Source organism: Salminus brasiliensis, chromosome 4 (assembly GCF_030463535.1).
Source record: "Salminus brasiliensis chromosome 4, fSalBra1.hap2, whole genome shotgun sequence".
Lineage (NCBI taxonomy): Eukaryota > Metazoa > Chordata > Actinopteri > Characiformes > Bryconidae > Salminus > Salminus brasiliensis.
The window spans coordinates 27,625,041-27,642,731 of NC_132881.1; the positions used below are offsets into that span (position 1 = coordinate 27,625,041).

General features: G+C 43.0%; 1 protein-coding gene across 2 annotated transcripts in view; it reads left to right on the top strand.

Annotated features, from left to right (window-relative positions):
* atrn (attractin) overlaps window positions 1–17,691 on the top strand; it is an 85,935-nt gene that overhangs the window by 48,200 nt on the left and 20,044 nt on the right. The window contains exons 25-27 of one of the 2 annotated variants that reach the window (XM_072677832.1): window positions 5,653–5,714; window positions 12,152–12,230; window positions 16,388–16,960. In XM_072677832.1, the coding sequence (XP_072533933.1) occupies window positions 5,653–5,714; window positions 12,152–12,230; window positions 16,388–16,444 (198 nt within the window). In that variant the 3' untranslated portion in view covers window positions 16,445–16,960. Of the gene's footprint in view, window positions 1–5,652; window positions 5,715–12,151; window positions 12,231–16,387; window positions 16,961–17,691 lie in introns of those variants that run through there. The other variant, XM_072677831.1, reaches the window with a different exon arrangement.

Below are 17,691 nucleotides of genomic sequence, written 5' to 3' on the forward strand. Positions count from 1 at the left end.
AACTGGATCAGTGTGTATTTAGAACCATAATTTGGGTGTGAATGCACATGGTTTTGTTTGGAGATACATAGAAAACACACTATCCTGTAGTACATCTCTCTCTCTCTCTCTCTCTCTCTCTCTCTCTCTCTCTCTCTCTCTCTCTCTCTCTCTCAATGACACAACATTCATTCAAATGTCAGCAACAGTGAAGACAACAACAATAGCAGATGATTAAAATCAAGGTTTTGGCAAATTTGCAGAAAAATACTGTAATAGCTCATGATTATGAGGAAAATGTCTGAGGCACAGGTCTGTCTCTTTTTGACTCACTCTGTTGCTCTCACTCTTTCATTTACTCATGTTCACTTGCTCTCACTCGCACTTCCAAACTGTCTCTCGTTCACTCCTCGTTTCACCTCCTCACACTTACTTGCTATCACTCACTTTCACTTTTTCACTTACTTGCTCTCACTTTCGTGTACTCTCTCTCTTTTGCCTTCGCTGTTAAAAAAAAAAAAAAGATGCTTCAACTGGTTCTGTGAGTGATGCCATGGAAGAACCTCTTTGGTTCCTTAAAAACAATGTTTCTGATTGAGATGTAGAAGTGTGAAGAAGCTTTAAATGAGTTCTGTTACAAATAGGGTTCTGTATGGAACCAAAAGTGGTTCTTCTATGGCTTCACTCAAAGAACCAGTTGAAGCACTCTTTGCTTTTCACTCTTTTGCTTACTCACTCAAACTCCTTCACATACTCACTCTCACCTTTTCAGTTACTCACTCGTTCACTTACTGGCTCTCACTCTTCTACTCACTCATTCTCTCTCCCTCTCACTCACACTTAATTTCTTGCTCATGCTCTGTCACATACACACACACTCACACTCTTTCGCGCTCTCGTTCTCTTTTTCTCTTTCCATCTCTTTCTCCCTTCCAGCTCTTGTCTAGCATGGTCAGCCAGTAGTCTTGTCTGGAAGTGATTTAGCTGTGCTTTCGTTACCCTCCCTCCTTCTCTTCCTCTCCCTTCTCCTCTCCTCCCCTACTTCTCGGAGGCCAGCGCAGCCCCGCTATAGTGAGGCTGGGGCTGGGTAAAGTCAGGATGTGTGTTTGGTCGCCCGCCCACCGAAAGGCCACGTTCTCTTTTTCAGCTGACAGAGTGGAGCTAGCTTTCAGAGCGCTTAAAGTTCTCCTCTCCTTTCCCCGGCTGTCCGGCTGAAGTCTGGAGACCGCTTCTCGTCTCAGGAGGAGAGTGTGTGTGCGGATGTGCGAGAGCTTAAGGAAAGAGACTGACGAGTCAGTGGGGAGGTGAGCTGGTGGAGGACAGTGAAGCTGTTGTTGGATTGGGGGGGTTGGGGGGGAGTGTTGTGGCGGTCTGCTTATGGAAAGCAACGCGAGTGAGTGAGTGTGGGGGCACTGTATGGGGGCCTTAAGAAATCCCCAGTGTTTTAAAGGTGTTCAGCAAACACTGAGGGAGCTGGAGTGTCAAATGGAATTTTAAGTTGAAACACATGGCGCTTTGAGGGAGAGCGAAAGTGACTGAGTGAGAGGAGAAAGAGGAGAGCGCGAGAGAATAAAGGGCGAGAGAAGAAGGAGACGGCACAGACAGGGAGATCTAAACGCGGAAGAGGGGTTTCATCTTCGTCTGCAGCAGCAAGATTCCAGCCTTCTGTTTCCTTCCCTGCTTTTCTTTGCATGTGGTCAAAGGCTCTGTGCCGTCTGTGTAGTTTTTGGCCAGCGGCTTGAGAGCGTGTGCGCGAGAAATCCACCCCCCCCACACACACACACACACCTCCACATGTGCTGTTTTTGCAGGCTTGCATGTGAGGGAGGGAGGGAGGGAGGTAGGGGTGGCAGATACAGAAAGAGAGTGAGTGAAGGGAAGAAAGGCTCTCTTTCTCCCTCTCTCTTAGCCAATCTCTTTCTTCCTATGTTACGTTACCCACTAAAGCACATGCCAGTGATATAAACAAGGGGAAGGAGTCTATCCACTCTCAAAGGCAACACTGTAGTATCGTTATTTGCACAAGTTTAACTCCCTGGTAGCAGAATCAGAGTCTTTTTTTTCTGGTTTGAGAGGGAGCCAAATCTGAGAGCGGATGGCGACACTTTCTCAGGGTTACAGCTACTGCATTGCTTTAGCATTTCAGCGTTATTTTGATCCAGAATGTTGGAATAGATGAGGGAGTGTTAAGCCAAGCTTTTCAGTCCCAATTTTATCCTCCTGATCTGGCAACTCTGAGGCAGACTGAATTTTTATTTCTTTATTTATTTCTTTATTTTTTCCTTGTTCTCATACCCTTTCATTATTTGGCTCACTAAATGTCCTTTTCTTTGAATTTCTCCCCTATTTTTTTCCTCTCTCTCTTTCTCTATGTGTGCTTTGGCTAGTCGCTTGTCGTTCTTGCATTATTCTAGCTGTGAAAACAATCATCAAAGTGTAGCCTTGTTCTGACTGGCACGTTTCCCTGCCAAACTAGCTGGCTTGTCGTGACGTTTTTACATCGCAGTTTTCACAGCAAACATCTTTTGGGAGTGCGAGTGGCATATGCTGCGTTCTTAAACATGATGTGAAAACCCCTTTATTTAGAAATGCCTGCAAATGCCTGTGGTCTGGCTGGCTAGGGGTGCCTTTCTGAGGCCATGCACACATTTATCAGGCCAGATTCAAATGGTCTTGGTTTGCAGGATGATGATGGTAGTGAGTAGGTTTTTGTTTTGGAGGCCAGAATTCATTTTGCTTTTCAGCGTTTCTTTTCTGTGTTAAAAATGATGTGATCCTACAGAACTGTAGTTATTTAACACAGTCTAAAGATGTTGTTTTGAAGCACAGTAGCATGTCCATGCACAAAAAAAGGAATCTTCTAAAGTGGCGCAGCTTTAGAGTTACAAACAGTACCACAACTGAAGAATACCTGAACTGCCAGTACCAGCGCATGTCTGTTGTGAAGGTGCCCTTGCTGGAAAACTGTATCTTTCTTTGGCATAGCTGAGTAATTAGAGTTTGGTGAATGGAAGTGGCAAAGCATGAACGTCAAACACTGAGAAAATCCAGCATAACCAAAATAGAGCTGTGAAACGGGCCAACCCCAAAAGCCCAAAACTGCTCTGTTACAGTCCTGCTCACCCTAGTTAGAGCTGCCAAAGTGGTCAAATGCAACAGTTCAATTTTGGTTCTTAATAAATGCAGAAATATTCCTTCCATAACTATGGATGTTAATATGTACAAATTCACTAACAACTTCAAAGCTATTGTTTGGGGAAAGTCAGCAATAAATATGACTTCCAAAATAGCAAAACTCTAAAACGTGATTAAAAGCATGATTAAACTTAAACAAAATATTTGAACTTGACTAAAATGTTTAGTTTTTGTCGACTAAAACTCGACTGATTTTGAACATTACCTAAGTGACTAAGGTATGATTTAAAGCTAATATTTTAAGACCACAAAAGGGAGCAGGTATACAGCACAATCCAAAAATGGGCAAAACTTGTTGTAATCAATAGCCGTGGAAAAGATTGCATCTTAGCGTTTCGCATCTTAACCAAACTTACATATTTATACAGCAAACAACAATCTAAAATGTGGTTGGTGTGGCGCTACAGATAACACCACTACCTGCCACTGAGTTACAACACCATGTGGGAGACCAGGGTTCGATTCCCGGTCTGGGTGGGTGACTGTGCTGCGCTATACCAATAAGAGTCCTTGGGCCAGACTCCTAACACTATATTGGCCCACCCTTGTGATATGAGTTATCTTGTAAGTCGCTCTGGATAAGAGCGTCAGCTAAATGTCATAAATGTAAATGTAAAAATGCTCAGTAAATGCGTTCTATGGCACCTTTAACCTGCCTAAAACTGAAATCTCAACATTTCCCCAAAGCTCAGTGCAATCCAGTGTAGGTCTGCACTACAAATGGGCTTTGTTATCCCTTCTGTTAACAGACTCGACAGCTTTGCAGTAGTTTGAAGTCTCTGTGCATTTTGTGGAACTTTTCTTTCCAAAAGTTGAGCCGGTGCTTTCTTTTGGCAGTGCTGTTTGAGCGTAAGCGTTTCGGGGCAAATTTGAACATATCCCGAGTGAAATGGATTTAAAATGCGTTTGACTCTCAATCCACTTAAGCCACTAGTCATCAGAATAGTGCTGTAAAATGTTTTACTACAGAGAGAAAACAATAAGAAACTGATGAGAATTGCCTCATTTGAATCAGTAACACGTCCACAGTGGGGAGTTTATTCATCTCCACAGTCAGCTTTCTCTCAAAGAACTCCACGCTGCATTTCCGCTAGGTGTTCCCCAGTGTCACTGCAGCAATAGACCAACTGCTCTGCTGCTTATCAGCAGAGTCATTAGCCTCTGAGCCCCACTTGAGCCCTGCTGAGCCCCACTGAGCCCTGGGTCAGATACAGTAGACCCAGTCAGAGGTCGTGGAGTCTGATTAATTAGCTGCTTGTGCACGCTAAGCTTTAGAAGGCCAGTGTCTCTGGTCCTGACCTGCTGTGGTCTCCCTTTGAAAGTTCAACTGAGGGGTATTAGAGGCTGTGTTGTGAATGGCCGGTTGCAGCAGCAACGTCCACTGTCTTTTTGTGTCCCTTTGACTGTCTCTCTCGGTGTCTCTTAATTCCTGTTCCCTTCAGACTGTTACTCAATGTCCATCTCTCTGACCATCTGTCTTTGTCTGCCTTTGACGTCCTCTCTATGTTTCTCTCCTTTGGACTGTTTCTCAATGTCCCTTTCTGTCTGACTGTCTCTTAACATCTGTTCCCTTCAGACTGTTTCTCAATGTCTATCTGTTTGACCATCTGTCTTTGTCTCCCTTTGACGACCTCTCTCAATGTCTCTCTGCCCTGGACTGTCTTCTAAGGTCTTTTTCTCTCTGAGTGTCTCTCTGAGTGTCTCTCTCAATGTCCCGGTCTCTCTCTGAGTGTCTCTCTCTGAGTGTCTCTCTCAATGTCTCCTTCTCTCTGTGTGTCTCTTAACATCTGTTCCCTTCAGACTGTTTCTCAGTGTCTATCTGTTTGACCATCTCTCTGCCTTGGACCCAATATCTTTCTCTCTGTGTGTCTCTCTTAATTCCTGTTCTGACAATTCCTGCCAGACTGTTTCTCAATGTCTATCTGAGAGAGACCATCAAAGGGAGACAAAGACAGATGGTCAAACAATGTATCTCTCTAACTCTCTCTCTATCAATGTCTCTTTCACTCAAACTGTCTAACTCTTCTCAAACTGCCTAACTCTCTGCCTCTGTCTTTCATGTAATTTTCCTTTTTTTTTATTTTTTATATTTCGTTCTCCTTTTCCCTCTTCTCTCTTTCACACTCACTCCAATCTCTTCCATTTCCTGTTTCCTGCCTGCCCTGTCTTTCTGTCCCTCTCTGTTACTTTCAGTTTCTCCTTTCTCACTCGCGCACTCTCATTCGCTTTTCTAACGCACCTTGCTATCACAGATGTGAATCTCAGCTTTGTCAGAATTGATTAGTGCATGGCAGCACATCTGAACTGATCAGAGGAGGGAGTGTATGTGTGTTTGGAGCGGTGTGGAATGTCTTCAGCAGGGGGCAGTGTTGGTCCAGCGTTGATGGATGTTGGTAGTTCACTCAAGTGTGGAGATGCAGCATGAAGCCTTTTTTCCCTTTACTGTCTAACATGTGACTGTCTCTCCTTCCCTTTCAGATTGCATTCTCCCAACACAGTAACTTCATGGATCTGGTACAGTTCTTCGTCACATTTTTCAGGTGAGCATGTGGTCTCCTCTAATTGGTCATTTAATGAATAGCCCATTTAAATCCAGACCTGAACTGTGAATGCATCTGTGTGTATTCCCTCAAACAGCACCTTTATATGATCCTTGAATCTTATTCACCCCTCTGTATAGGATGTGAAGTGATGTTTCTGATGGAAAAATGACCCAAAGCCAAGTATGGTAGAGACCATACACCTTTTTCCCCCTCTTAAACACACACACACACACACACACACACACACACTTTCTTATCCACAGATTGAAAAATGAGGTTTATTTTAGTCTTTAATGAATCAGCATTAGGGGAAGTAGGACAGTCACTGTGATCAGACTATGTATCCCATACAGTAAACACACTCGCGTGCATGCACACACACACACACACACACACACACACACACACACACACACACACACACACACGCACGCACACACAGTATAAAAGGCACACACATATAGTGTGCTGTGGTTGGCCATGGTTCCCCATCATTAGTTCTGTCAGCTCAGGCACTATGATGAATTACACTGACTCTGCACTCTCTTGGTAGGGGTGTGCGTGTGTGAGTGCGTGAGGTGGGGTGCTAGGAGAGCGAATCCGTTTATTCAGCAGGCAAACCTGACTGTTTCTGCCTTTTTAATCTACGTTTTGTTTGCATTGATATCAGTAATACGAGTGCTGCTGTTGAATCTGTATTTTGAATAGATAATTTAACAGGGCCAGAGTGCGCACTCGCTTTGTTTGAGCGAACAAATTATTTATTTAATAAACATTCATTAGTTCCTACCCATGTAAGCCTCTAACCTTTGCAAGCAAAATGTGTCTTGTGCATGTGCTCCTGCTAGTACACAGAGGTACACTGGAGGCATATGTACTTATAACATAAGGCTGGAATAGGCCATGTGAATTGGCTGCTGCAGCTCTAATGCAATTTTATATTATTTTATTTTGGTCGGCGCACATGCACTGCCATAGGTCATAGAAGAATATTGATATCCTAAGTAACAGTAGGAACAATCACCCTTGGCTTGGATGATACTGGTGTGACATTGTGGCGTGGACTGTATTAGGCGATGGACGATGCTCATTATATAGAGGTTAACAGGTCAACAGTGGCGCTGGACAATATGACCTTAAATCAGTATTTTGATGTGACTGATTGGTAAGGTGATCAATTGAACATTTTACCTCCATTATTATATAAACTGCATGAGCTGCTCCGTTGGCTCAGTGTTTGGGTAATCTTCTGTGTTGCTTTCATGTCACAGACTGGACAAGATGGAGTCATGTAACAGCACAAATTTAAAAAAAATCAACATGGGCAAGATTACATAGATTATGAGGTTCTGAATGTCGGGAGGGACTCAATTTGCAAGAAGTCTTGAAATTTTCAGAACACCTCAACTATGGCGACTCTAGAACATCCCACAAAGTTGGCGGCTTCCAATATGTTCCTATCCTTCGCCCACAGTCCTTTTTAGAATATTTTGCCAACCCTTGGTTTGGAATTAACTCTGCCAGGGATGTCACAGATGCCCCTTGACGGGATTTGCTGCAAGTATAAATGAGCGAGCACACAAGTCAGTCGTAGTAAAATTATGGTCATGAGCACAGAACACGATTTGACTGATGTCCAAAATGGCATGATGCTACGGTACCAGGCGAAGGGTGGTAGCATCTCTGAAACCGCTAACGTTGTAGAATGTTTCAGAGTGGAGGAACATAATAGTGGTGCCCTCCAACCTCCACTCACCTAACGCAGTCCATGCCACAATGTCTCTCTAGTATCTTCCGGGCCAGGGGTGGTTATTCCCACTGTTGGGTAGGTGATTAAAATATTCTGATATGACTGTATTTGCTAGTGGACTTATACAAATCACAGTTAAATGGTAAGTTTCTTGAATCAGTGTTAAATGTTTTATTATAAAGAACAGAATCTTTACTATTTGTTTGTTTACTTGTTTTTTTGTTTGTTGGTTTTCCAATTTCATGGTATTTAGTAGTGTATTATAGTAGCTGCTGGGTAATACAGCCGTATGCAAATATTTGGGCAGCTTTGCCCAAATTACATACTTTGTTGTTGTGTGTGTTGTGGTTTGTTTGGTTTTGTTTTTTTGTGTGTTTTTTTTTCTTCTTCAAATTGAGGGAAGGTGACCTGTCTAAATGTTTGGTCACACTAAGCCTTGCACAGGCTAAGATTTGATTTTAAAAGGTCTCCGACATTGATTTAGCAAATCAGGCCTGAGGCATGCAGTCAACGATAATTAGGCACTGTCAGCTGAATCAAATTTCTAAGCTTTCTGACTTCTGACATTTTCTGACTCTTCAAACCTTGTGTTAATACTCAGCAACCTTGGGTCCCTCAAAGCAACTGTCTGAACATCGGAAAATGAAAGCGATCGATGTCCACAAGGCAGAGGAAAGTTATAGGAAGATAAATAAGCGTTTACAGCTTGCACAGTTATTAAGAAATAGGGGCTCCAGGGAACTGTGGAAGTTGTTTCTGCACTATACACAAAGGACAGAAAGCTGTAGGTATAATAATGTTAGTACACCATGTGGGTGAGCAGCTGTTAATGTAATAATACTGATATGATTAATAAGTGGTGGAAGAGCATTGTTTAGAGTTTGCATGGCATTATGCTTTTAATCACTGTTTAGAATAGTAAGCAGTGCAGTTCAGTATGTTAAACTTCACATTGGTTCACACAGGGTAAGACCACTGGGCTAATTAATAGTATACAATCTTATATATGGCACACTGTACATTAAAAATTAAGCAAAGACCATATATAAATACAACCGGAAAATAACCTGCATAGGACCTGGTAGAGGGAGAGTACGAGAGAGTAGGAATAAAAATAAGAAAGTGGGGAGGGAAAGGGAGAGGGAGAGAGAGAGGACAAGCCCTGCAAAATGGTTATTCTCTCCCTCTCTCCCTGGGGTTTCTTACTCTGCCCTTTTATCTGACCAACCTGTTTTCATTTGAACACATGCTAGTCTAACCAACCAGTTCAAAGGTTGAGGTGGAGGTTGAGCAGCTTCCCACGGTACAGCAGAGATCATAGAATGCAAAGCCTATAGATTAAAGACTACAGTGAGATTGGAAGACCAAGAAAACTGAGAGAACTACTTATACGATGGGTGGAAAATCACCCCCTCCCCCATATAAATAACAAGAACCTGCAGGAAGGTTTAGCTAGGCGGTCACTGTTCCACTGTGCAGCGTTGCTTGCGCAAAAATAATAAGGGGAAAAATTGAACTGCGTTTAATGAGAAGAACCCAAGGCCAACTGGGAAGCATGGGATGGATCCATCATTCTTTAGGGTTGCATTGCTGCTAGTGGCATTGGCAATGTTGCACGGGTGGAAGGAAGAATGGATTCAATAAAAAAAAAAGCAGCAAACCCTGATGCAAATGTCAAACCATCTGTCAAACATTATCAAATAGGCTGATTTTTATCAGTCACCTGTAATGAATGTAAAGTGAAGTATGAATTCAGTCATCTTTTTTTAAAAGTGACCTTCATGTGGTCTTGACTCATTGTCAACTTGATGTAGTCTTTAACAGTCTACTGCTACACCCTTAATTCAGCAGCCACGGTGCAGCAGTGGTTCAGCAGGCCACAGTGCTATATTTGCTATATCTTTAGCTATTTTTTTTGTCTGAGAGCGCGCACACACACGCTAATGTCAAACCACCTGTTAAAAAGTTAAATATTATATGGCTTTAACTGGATAACTATTCCAAATGCAGTATACCTCAAAATCCACCATGGACTACCTGAAGAGAGACAGACTGGAGCTGTCAGAATGGCCCTCACAGATCCCTGACCTAAACATCATGGACAATTTATGGAAATGCCTTGAACAAGCTATGCATGCATGCATGAAAATCCCAAAATGTGTCAGAACTAAAGGAGAAGACTTCTAGCTGCTACAAAAAAAAGTTCGCAAGCCGTGATTTTCTGACCAAGGGTGTATTCCTGACTCTGAGATGTCCAGTTCCAGTCCAGTCCATTTCCAGTCCAGACGATTCTGCTCTCAATGCTTGGCAGACATCAGACATGTTTTTGGAACTGGAGCAGTAATTGGCTTAAAGAGCAGCCTCTGTGTCCACATTGAGTTCTGCAGACGTCTGGATCAAGTGTAATATATCATTGGACAGACATGAGGGAGGAAATATGGGCCTGGACAAACGGATGTTAAAATGACTATTCTCAGCACAGCAGTGGCATGTCATGCTTGTGGCTTGATGGTGTGGTGCTTGTATGAATGTATCATTCACACTAATCCTCTAGTCAGTCAGTCAGCCAGTCAGTAGCCAGTCTCTGACTGCAGGACCAGGACTGTTGGCTAAATAGTTTTGGTTAGTAATCTTTGGCAACCCTGCAGTGGCACCAATGCTGGGAACACCACACACACTTCCACATAACAGTGTTTCTGCTGTACTGAGAATGACCCACTTCCCAAAATAATATGTGGCCAGTGGTGGCCCTATGGTGGTCCATTTCCACTGATGGATGGAAAAGAGGGTGGCTTGTGAGTTGTGTGGAAACAGAGGGGCTACAGTCGGTAATTGTAGTAATCATACTGCGGCTCTATAATGGATGTTTTTGACAAAATGGCCAGGGAGTGTAGCTAAAGGCTAGATGTACTTAATGAAATGGCATCACAGCATAAACTAATTCACTGCCACCAAATTCCTATTTATTTAGACAGAAATAAGCATAGATGAGTGTAATGTCACAAGCATGCGGGCAAAGGCTACGAATTTCCTAAGGGCTGAGGAGAGAGTGAGGAAAGGTTGGTGTGGAAAAATCGAGAGGGTGTGTATTACTGATTCATTCTGGAAGAACATACCCTGTCTCTGGAGTAAAGCTCAGCTTAGATTGGTTTATTGATATCTCAGGCTGGTATTATCCTTTGGCTGATGCGTTGGGGTTTTAATGATTTTGATATTGGAATTTAACCAGAGGTGAGTGGATGAAAACTGGCGCATAGCTGTCTGAGCTTTCCCAGAACAAAGCGAGGCACCATTAAATACTGTTATGTGTTTCTCTAGTACATCATATGCATTCATTAGTCACTTGCACATTCATAGTGGGTTACTAAAACGGGTCACTGCTTTCCTCTTGCAGCATTCAGTCAGTGCACTTGTTTTTTTCTTGAGTAGCCTCACATTAACTTTGAGATGAAGGAACAAAGAAATACCATCATTATTTGCCATCAGTTGCATCTAAAGCTGTGGAGGTTATGAAGGCTGTTGGTTGATGTTGATTTTTATCCATCACCTGTAATGAATGTAAATTGAAGCATGAATTCGGTCATCTTTTTAAAAAGTAACCCTCATGTGGTCTTGACTCATTGTCTACTTGATGTCTTTAACAATCTACTACTACACCCTTAATTCAGCAGCCACGGTGCAGCAGTGATTCAGCAGGTCACGGTTCTATATTTTTAGCTATTTTTTTGTCTAAGAGCGCGCACACATTTTATTTCTCAGGTACAGTTTTGTGACCGCATTGTTATGTAATGATAATAATAGTTAACAAATGCAGCAAATGGCTATTTTGATGGTGTCAACTATCTACTGTCTGTTTTTCTTGGTATAAATCGCTCAGTTACCAAAAAACTCTTATGTAGCTATCAGCTTTTACATTTAGCCTGTGGTAGTTTTATGCATTTGCTTACTAGTAATTCACTGTATTAATGAACTTTCCTGCTAATTTAAAAGATAAATAAAACCTTTTTTTTCCTGTGAAATCTCAAATTCTGACAAACGAAACCAGTTTTCCCTGAATCAATTTCCAATTATTTTTCAAATCAACAACAACAAAAAACTGGAACTCCAGTAAAAATCTGAATTTTAGCTTTCAGTGTGAAAAGTCTTTTGTTTTTCTGCTTTATTTATATCAGTGACAGTCTGTTTGTTGGTTTGTATTAGTGACTTTTGTTTTGACCTGGTTTGTTTGGGATGTGCGTTTACAGAGTGTAACAGTTTTATCCACACACTCCATTCACGTGGCGGACAGCTCTGCATCCAGACTGAGGGAATTATTACTGCAAAAAGAAACGGCTGCACTAAAACTGTATCCCACTGTTCTGGTTAAACCTTGCTGCTTAATAAGCAGTTCACATGCATCCCACTCCGTTCCAGGTTAACACAGGAAACGTGTGATTACGACACCATTACGAATCATTGGTCGATTTTAGTCGGCCAAGCTGATAAGTCGTTACAACCCTTATAGTTGATACTAAAAATAGTGACATTGTTTAACAGTTTCTCAGGCATCAAGCAGTGTATTCGTAGCTATTAAACGCTAATGTCTGATTGCCATGGGTTCCAAAGTCTCTCATCTGTTGGGATTTTTGCCTGCAGTCTTTTTCCCTTCTTCATTTCTCTGACCTCATGTCCTGTCTGTTTGCAGTTGTTTCCTGTCTCTTCTTCTGGTGGCAGCTGTTGTGTGGAAGATCAAGCAGAGCTGTTGGGCGTCACGGCGACGAGAGGTAGGCACTGTATCCGCACACTTGTGTACAGCAGCAGTAGTCATCTTTTTATTTAGAAGACTGTGCTGGACTCCCTCCTCATCATTAAGTTCTAGTTATTCTGTCGGTGTTCACATAAAAGTGAAACCCACCTCACATGACACTGAGTGCTTTCAAAAAATTGACATCCTGTCCTGAAATTATGAACAAGTAGAATGCTGGAGAGGGTTATGCGAGCGGGAGTGCAAGCCGAGCAGAAAGCTTTCAGTGTTATGAAAGGCTCTTTGGAAGGACTATTTTAGAATTACAAAGACATTTATGAGGGGTAATAGGAGTGTTCTTTTAAAGGTTAGTGATGTCTTTCTGTACCCCTCCCCTCACTATTTGGCCTACTAAAGTGCTCTTATCCCGTGAATAGTCATACAGGAAACAAGGCTTCCTCTGAAATGCCAGAACACACACACAGTACATCTGTTCTCCACTGACCTATAGCTTTTGCTAATGGGGTTTGTAGAGGCCACACATTTCGAATAGAATGAATTGTAGTTTGATCACTCTTTGCATATATGCGCGCACACACACACACACACACACACACACACACGTACGTCCATACCATTTGGACAACGCAACTTTACATGACACCGAGCTTAAGCCAGTGTGAAGCAATCTGAAGCATAATGTGACGTGAGGAGCTCAAAGGGTGTAAGGGAGGAGAACCTGTGTTCTGACCAAAGAATTCAACATCGCAAAGTGAACACTAATGCCTGAGCTGTAATTACATTCTTTTTATTACTGACCTTTCTATAAAAAAAAAAAAAACTGTGTGCATGTGTGTGAGAGCACATGCGAGAGAGATTCATGTAGTGAGTGAGTGTGCAAGCTCTCTACTGGTAGTGGTAGAATGCAGCGCGAGAGTGGGAGGTGAAAGAATAATTATATGGATTTCTGCTGCTGGTGTTGTAAAAGGGTTTGAGGTGACAGATTAAACTATTCTCAGTGCATCAGGAATCCCGTGGGGGTGCAGTGTGGCTTGACCCAGAAAAAAACACAGTTTCAAAAGAGGAGCTCTTGGCACAGATAAACGGGGGCCTTTCTTACTTTTGATCATGTTATTTTCTTTAATCTTACTAATATGAACTTCATCTCATTAATGACAGCAGCAAATTGGAACTCTCGTGCCCTTTCTTGCTCTCTCGTGCTATCACTCTCTTACCTTCTCACGTGCTCTCTTGTCCTCTCGTGTGCTCTTGCATCAGGGCTCTCACAGGCTCTTGCATTCGCACTCTCGCATTCACTCTCTCGCATTAGCCATCTCTTACACTCTTGTGTTTGCTTCTGCCTGTTCTCTCTCATGCTCCTTCTTGCTCTCGATTTCACTTGTGCACCTCCTCGCAAACTATTGCTCTCATTCTTTCTCACTCACTCTTCCTCTCATGCTCTCTCTCTTTGTCTCGCTGTCTTTCACTCTCACGCGCACACACTTTCTCTCTCTCTCTCTCTCTCTCTCTCTCTCTCTCTCTCTCTCTCTCTCTCTCTCGACGTCTAGGGTTTGACATCTTTATTAGGTGATTGCTGTGTTTACTCAAAACAATCACCTTGGCTAATCGCCTCCTTATTGATGTCAGCTACTGCAGCCAGCGTCTGCGGCATCTGCGTACTGTGACTAAATGTGATGTCCTTCCTTTGGTTGTTTTATTCTTTCAGTCTGCTTTTGCTGCTAATGACCGGAATACTCAAAAATAAATAATTTTTTTTGCAGTTATATTTTTGCTTAGTTTAATATCCTGTGTGTGTGTGTGAGCATGCGAGTGTGTGCACATTGTGACTGTTCAGTCTAAATATGTTTATTTGCCCTCTGCATGGTGATCTAGCACACAGCAGTATGATGCGCTCTGTTTCGGAGTGTGTCTGGTACATCAGAGTAAAGTGCTTATTGTGGTAAGAGTAGTTCTCCCGGGAATGCTCCAACAGATTGCAGGCATTTCTGGCGTGAGCTGTATGGCAGCTGACCAATCACAGAGCTTTCTGGTAAGCGTTCGAGGAGCTCTCTGAATCACGCAGATGCGGCCTGCCAAATGTACAGCCGTTTTTGTCACAATGATGCGGCTTGTTCTAACCTTGCTTGTTGGAGACATCAGATGCTCAGCTGCGTGTTTGCCCCGCTTCAAGTCTTAGTTCACTCACAACATGGAGCCCTGAAAACACACAAACAATCTCGAGCAGTCTACGCATGCATAGGCAGGTGAGTAGATGGGTGTGTGTATGGCAGGGTGCAGGGTCAGAGTTTTGTTCATTACATAAGACCATCATCATAGTCATCAAGCCCTGCTCATCGGAGACTAATCGTTTGGGATGGGGAGGAGTGAACGGGAGAAGAGGATCAGGGTGACCCCTGATGGTGTTTATTTGGCCTCATCCGTTGTGCTCATCCATTGTGCGAACATTTTCACCAGGTCAGCAGAGACTCTTCCTCTACCCTCCGCCTACTGCCTGCAGGGGATTAACTGTTTGAGCCTTGTAATTTGTGTGTGTGTGTATGGGGGCATGTGTGTTTGTGGACAGGTTCATCAGTGATGCTCTGGATAGGTGTCCGTTCGAGGTCAGCTTTCCTCTGTGGATGGTTGTATGTATGCACACACAGGCATGCATACATGCACATACTTAATAAGTAGAGGTGCAGGCCGAGACCGTTGTTGTATTAATAAGCCATAGTCTGAACTCTGCAGCTCTGGTCTCTCTCTATTGCTGAAAAACCAGCAAAGCTGTAGCTTTTAAAAAACAGGGAATTTCACTCTGGAATCTACTGATAAGAGATCCCTTGCTCGCCCTGCCCCTACTGCGTTGCTCTTGAGTAAACAGAGGAAGCAGCTTAAGCCGTGTGTGTGGATTTTAGCTGTTTTTCCAAGCTGGATTATTTGCTGATAGTTCGTGACAGGTCAAGAGCTCCATGCTAGGGTAGCTAGGGTAAGTCTTGCACTTTACGATGGCATGTTAGTCATGTCTGTAGGCTACTCTGATCCTGAGTTATGAAGCCTAGAATACCAGCGATGTGGGAATCGGGTTCAGTAAATGGATCGGTCCTGTAGATCGACTGAATTATCCGATACCCGATCCAGCTAATTTTGTTAGTGTCAGGACTGATATCCAATCCTAGTATCAGACGTATATTGTAGGGGTATATACACAGGCTGAAATGTGACATTATTTTTATGTAGCTTAACAAATGTAAGTAAAACATGCATTTGCTCATCTTCTCTTATTGTCATAGCAATGTTGTCTGTGAGCCCACCATTCACACTGCACACTAATATTAATCACTCTCTGTATGCCTGCAACATATCCCAGTTTTAAAGCAGATTGCTGTGTAAAGTGGCATAAGAGCCAGGCTATTGTACAGCTTCCACATGAGGGTTAGTTCTTTTTTGCATTAGTATTTACATTTTAACCCATTTTTCTTTGCCAATCACTCAACCCTCTAATTAGTACTGTTCCCCCTTCATTAGCGATGCCCCCGATACTGGGTGAGTGAGGACTGACACATACCTCCTTTGACACTTGGGCAACCAGCCGCCTGTGCAGAAAGAGAGCAATCTACCCATCCAGAAAGAGCAATGCCTGTTGTGCTCCCTTGGGCTCTGGCTGCAGAACCGTTTCTCTGGTCACAGCGGCAGCCCTTTAGGATATGTTTATACTGTAATTTGGTTCCCTTTCATCGTTACATTTCAGTCCCTAGCCCCATTTTAGTTTTTTTAGTTCATTTTAGCCCCTAGGTTTGCTTTGTGTTCATACTGAGCATACTTGATATTTGCAATCAAATCAAAATTAGAGGGAAAAAAAGGTGACACGCGTATGACTGAAGACTCCTGCACCATAAAACCTGGCGTATTAAATCATGTAAAAAAAGGGTAAAAAGGTAATGGTGCACGTATTTCACTGTACAGTGTACACCCACATTTAACCCATCAGTGGTAGTGAACACACACACCCAGAGCAGTGGGCAGCCAACTCCAGCGTAAAGGGCCTTGCTCAAGGGCCCAACAGTGGCAGCTTGCCGAGCCCAGGAATCGAACCCACAACCCTGTTATCAATAGCCCGGCCCTAACCGCTGAGCCACCACTGCCCTCTTGAGATCAGTTTTTAACCACATTTTGATAATGTACACTTGTTTATTGCAGCGTCCAGGCTTTTTCTGTCCTGGCACCAAAGTGGTGGAACGAACTTCCCCTGGGTGACCGAACGGCCGAGTGGCTCGCTGTCTTCAAACACAGACTGAAGTCCCACCTCTTCAGAGAGTACTATGGTCACCTTATTGTCTTGTGTTTAGTAATGTCTAAGCTTAAAGGTATCTTTGAATTATTAGTCTATTCTAACTAGCTAAGGTTTTCTTGGGTAAATAGCAAAGCACTTTGTAAGTCGCTCTGGATAAGAGCGTCTGCTAAATGCCATAAATGTAAGTGTAAATGCAGCGGAACGAAGCTTGTTAAAGCTGTAAAATGTAACAATACTGTACAATATAGACAATCAGTGTATGTCAATAAAATGTATCATGTATTCTGTATATATAAGAGCTTTTGACACATTCTCAGTAATCACTTTTATTTTGATGCAGCTATTTTGCAGCTCAAACAACAAATTGTATTGAATTGATTGCGTTAGCATTTTCAAGCAAACATGGCAACTAACCCTCATCCTGTTGGGTAACACAGTAGTCATTTTCGGCTTAATTGGTCAAAAACAGTAACCGTAGATATGTAAATTACTATAATTTATTAGAATGTTGGGATATGCCCATATGTTATGAACATAAAATATGTTCCAGTAATAGCTCCAGTTTTAGTGTTACGTGTTAGTGCATGCGTGTGTGTCAGGGTGTGGGTATTTTTGTCTCTCTCACACTCACTCTCTCTCTCACACACACACGCATATATGATAGTTGTTGGGCGGTGTAAGGGCGTCTGTGAAAAGTATGCAGTGGGAGTTTTGAAGGTGCACATGTGCTCGCTCCCCCTTATTGGGTGTATCTGTCTTTAGGTATCCGACTGCCACATTAGACCGTTTGCCCCCCAGGGCGACAAGTGAGGGGGAAGTCTCCCCCTGCGGATGAGACGCCGTCTCTCTCCCACTCCAGTGGTTTTAGGTGTGTCCCACCTGCAAAATTTTCTTCTAGTGGTAGGAGAAAAAGTTGGCCATGAGCAAATCTACTCTGCCTCGTGAATGACTAAGCGGCGGTGTTTGTGAGGAATGAGCGGTTGGTTAGTGAGCTGGTACATTTAGGCGTTGAAGTTTTTCCGGTGTCTCCTTTGTTTATGCCGACAGCCAAGGTTATCATCTCCAGTGTTCCACCGCTCGTTTCTAATTGCAAAAAGGGCTCCGTTGCTTTGGGGAAATTTGCTAGAAAGATGCCATGTACGAACACGTCCTGTTGTTCAGGCGGTCAGTGTTGGGAAGAGAGAGCGGTTGGTAGGCAGTGTCTCAGAGA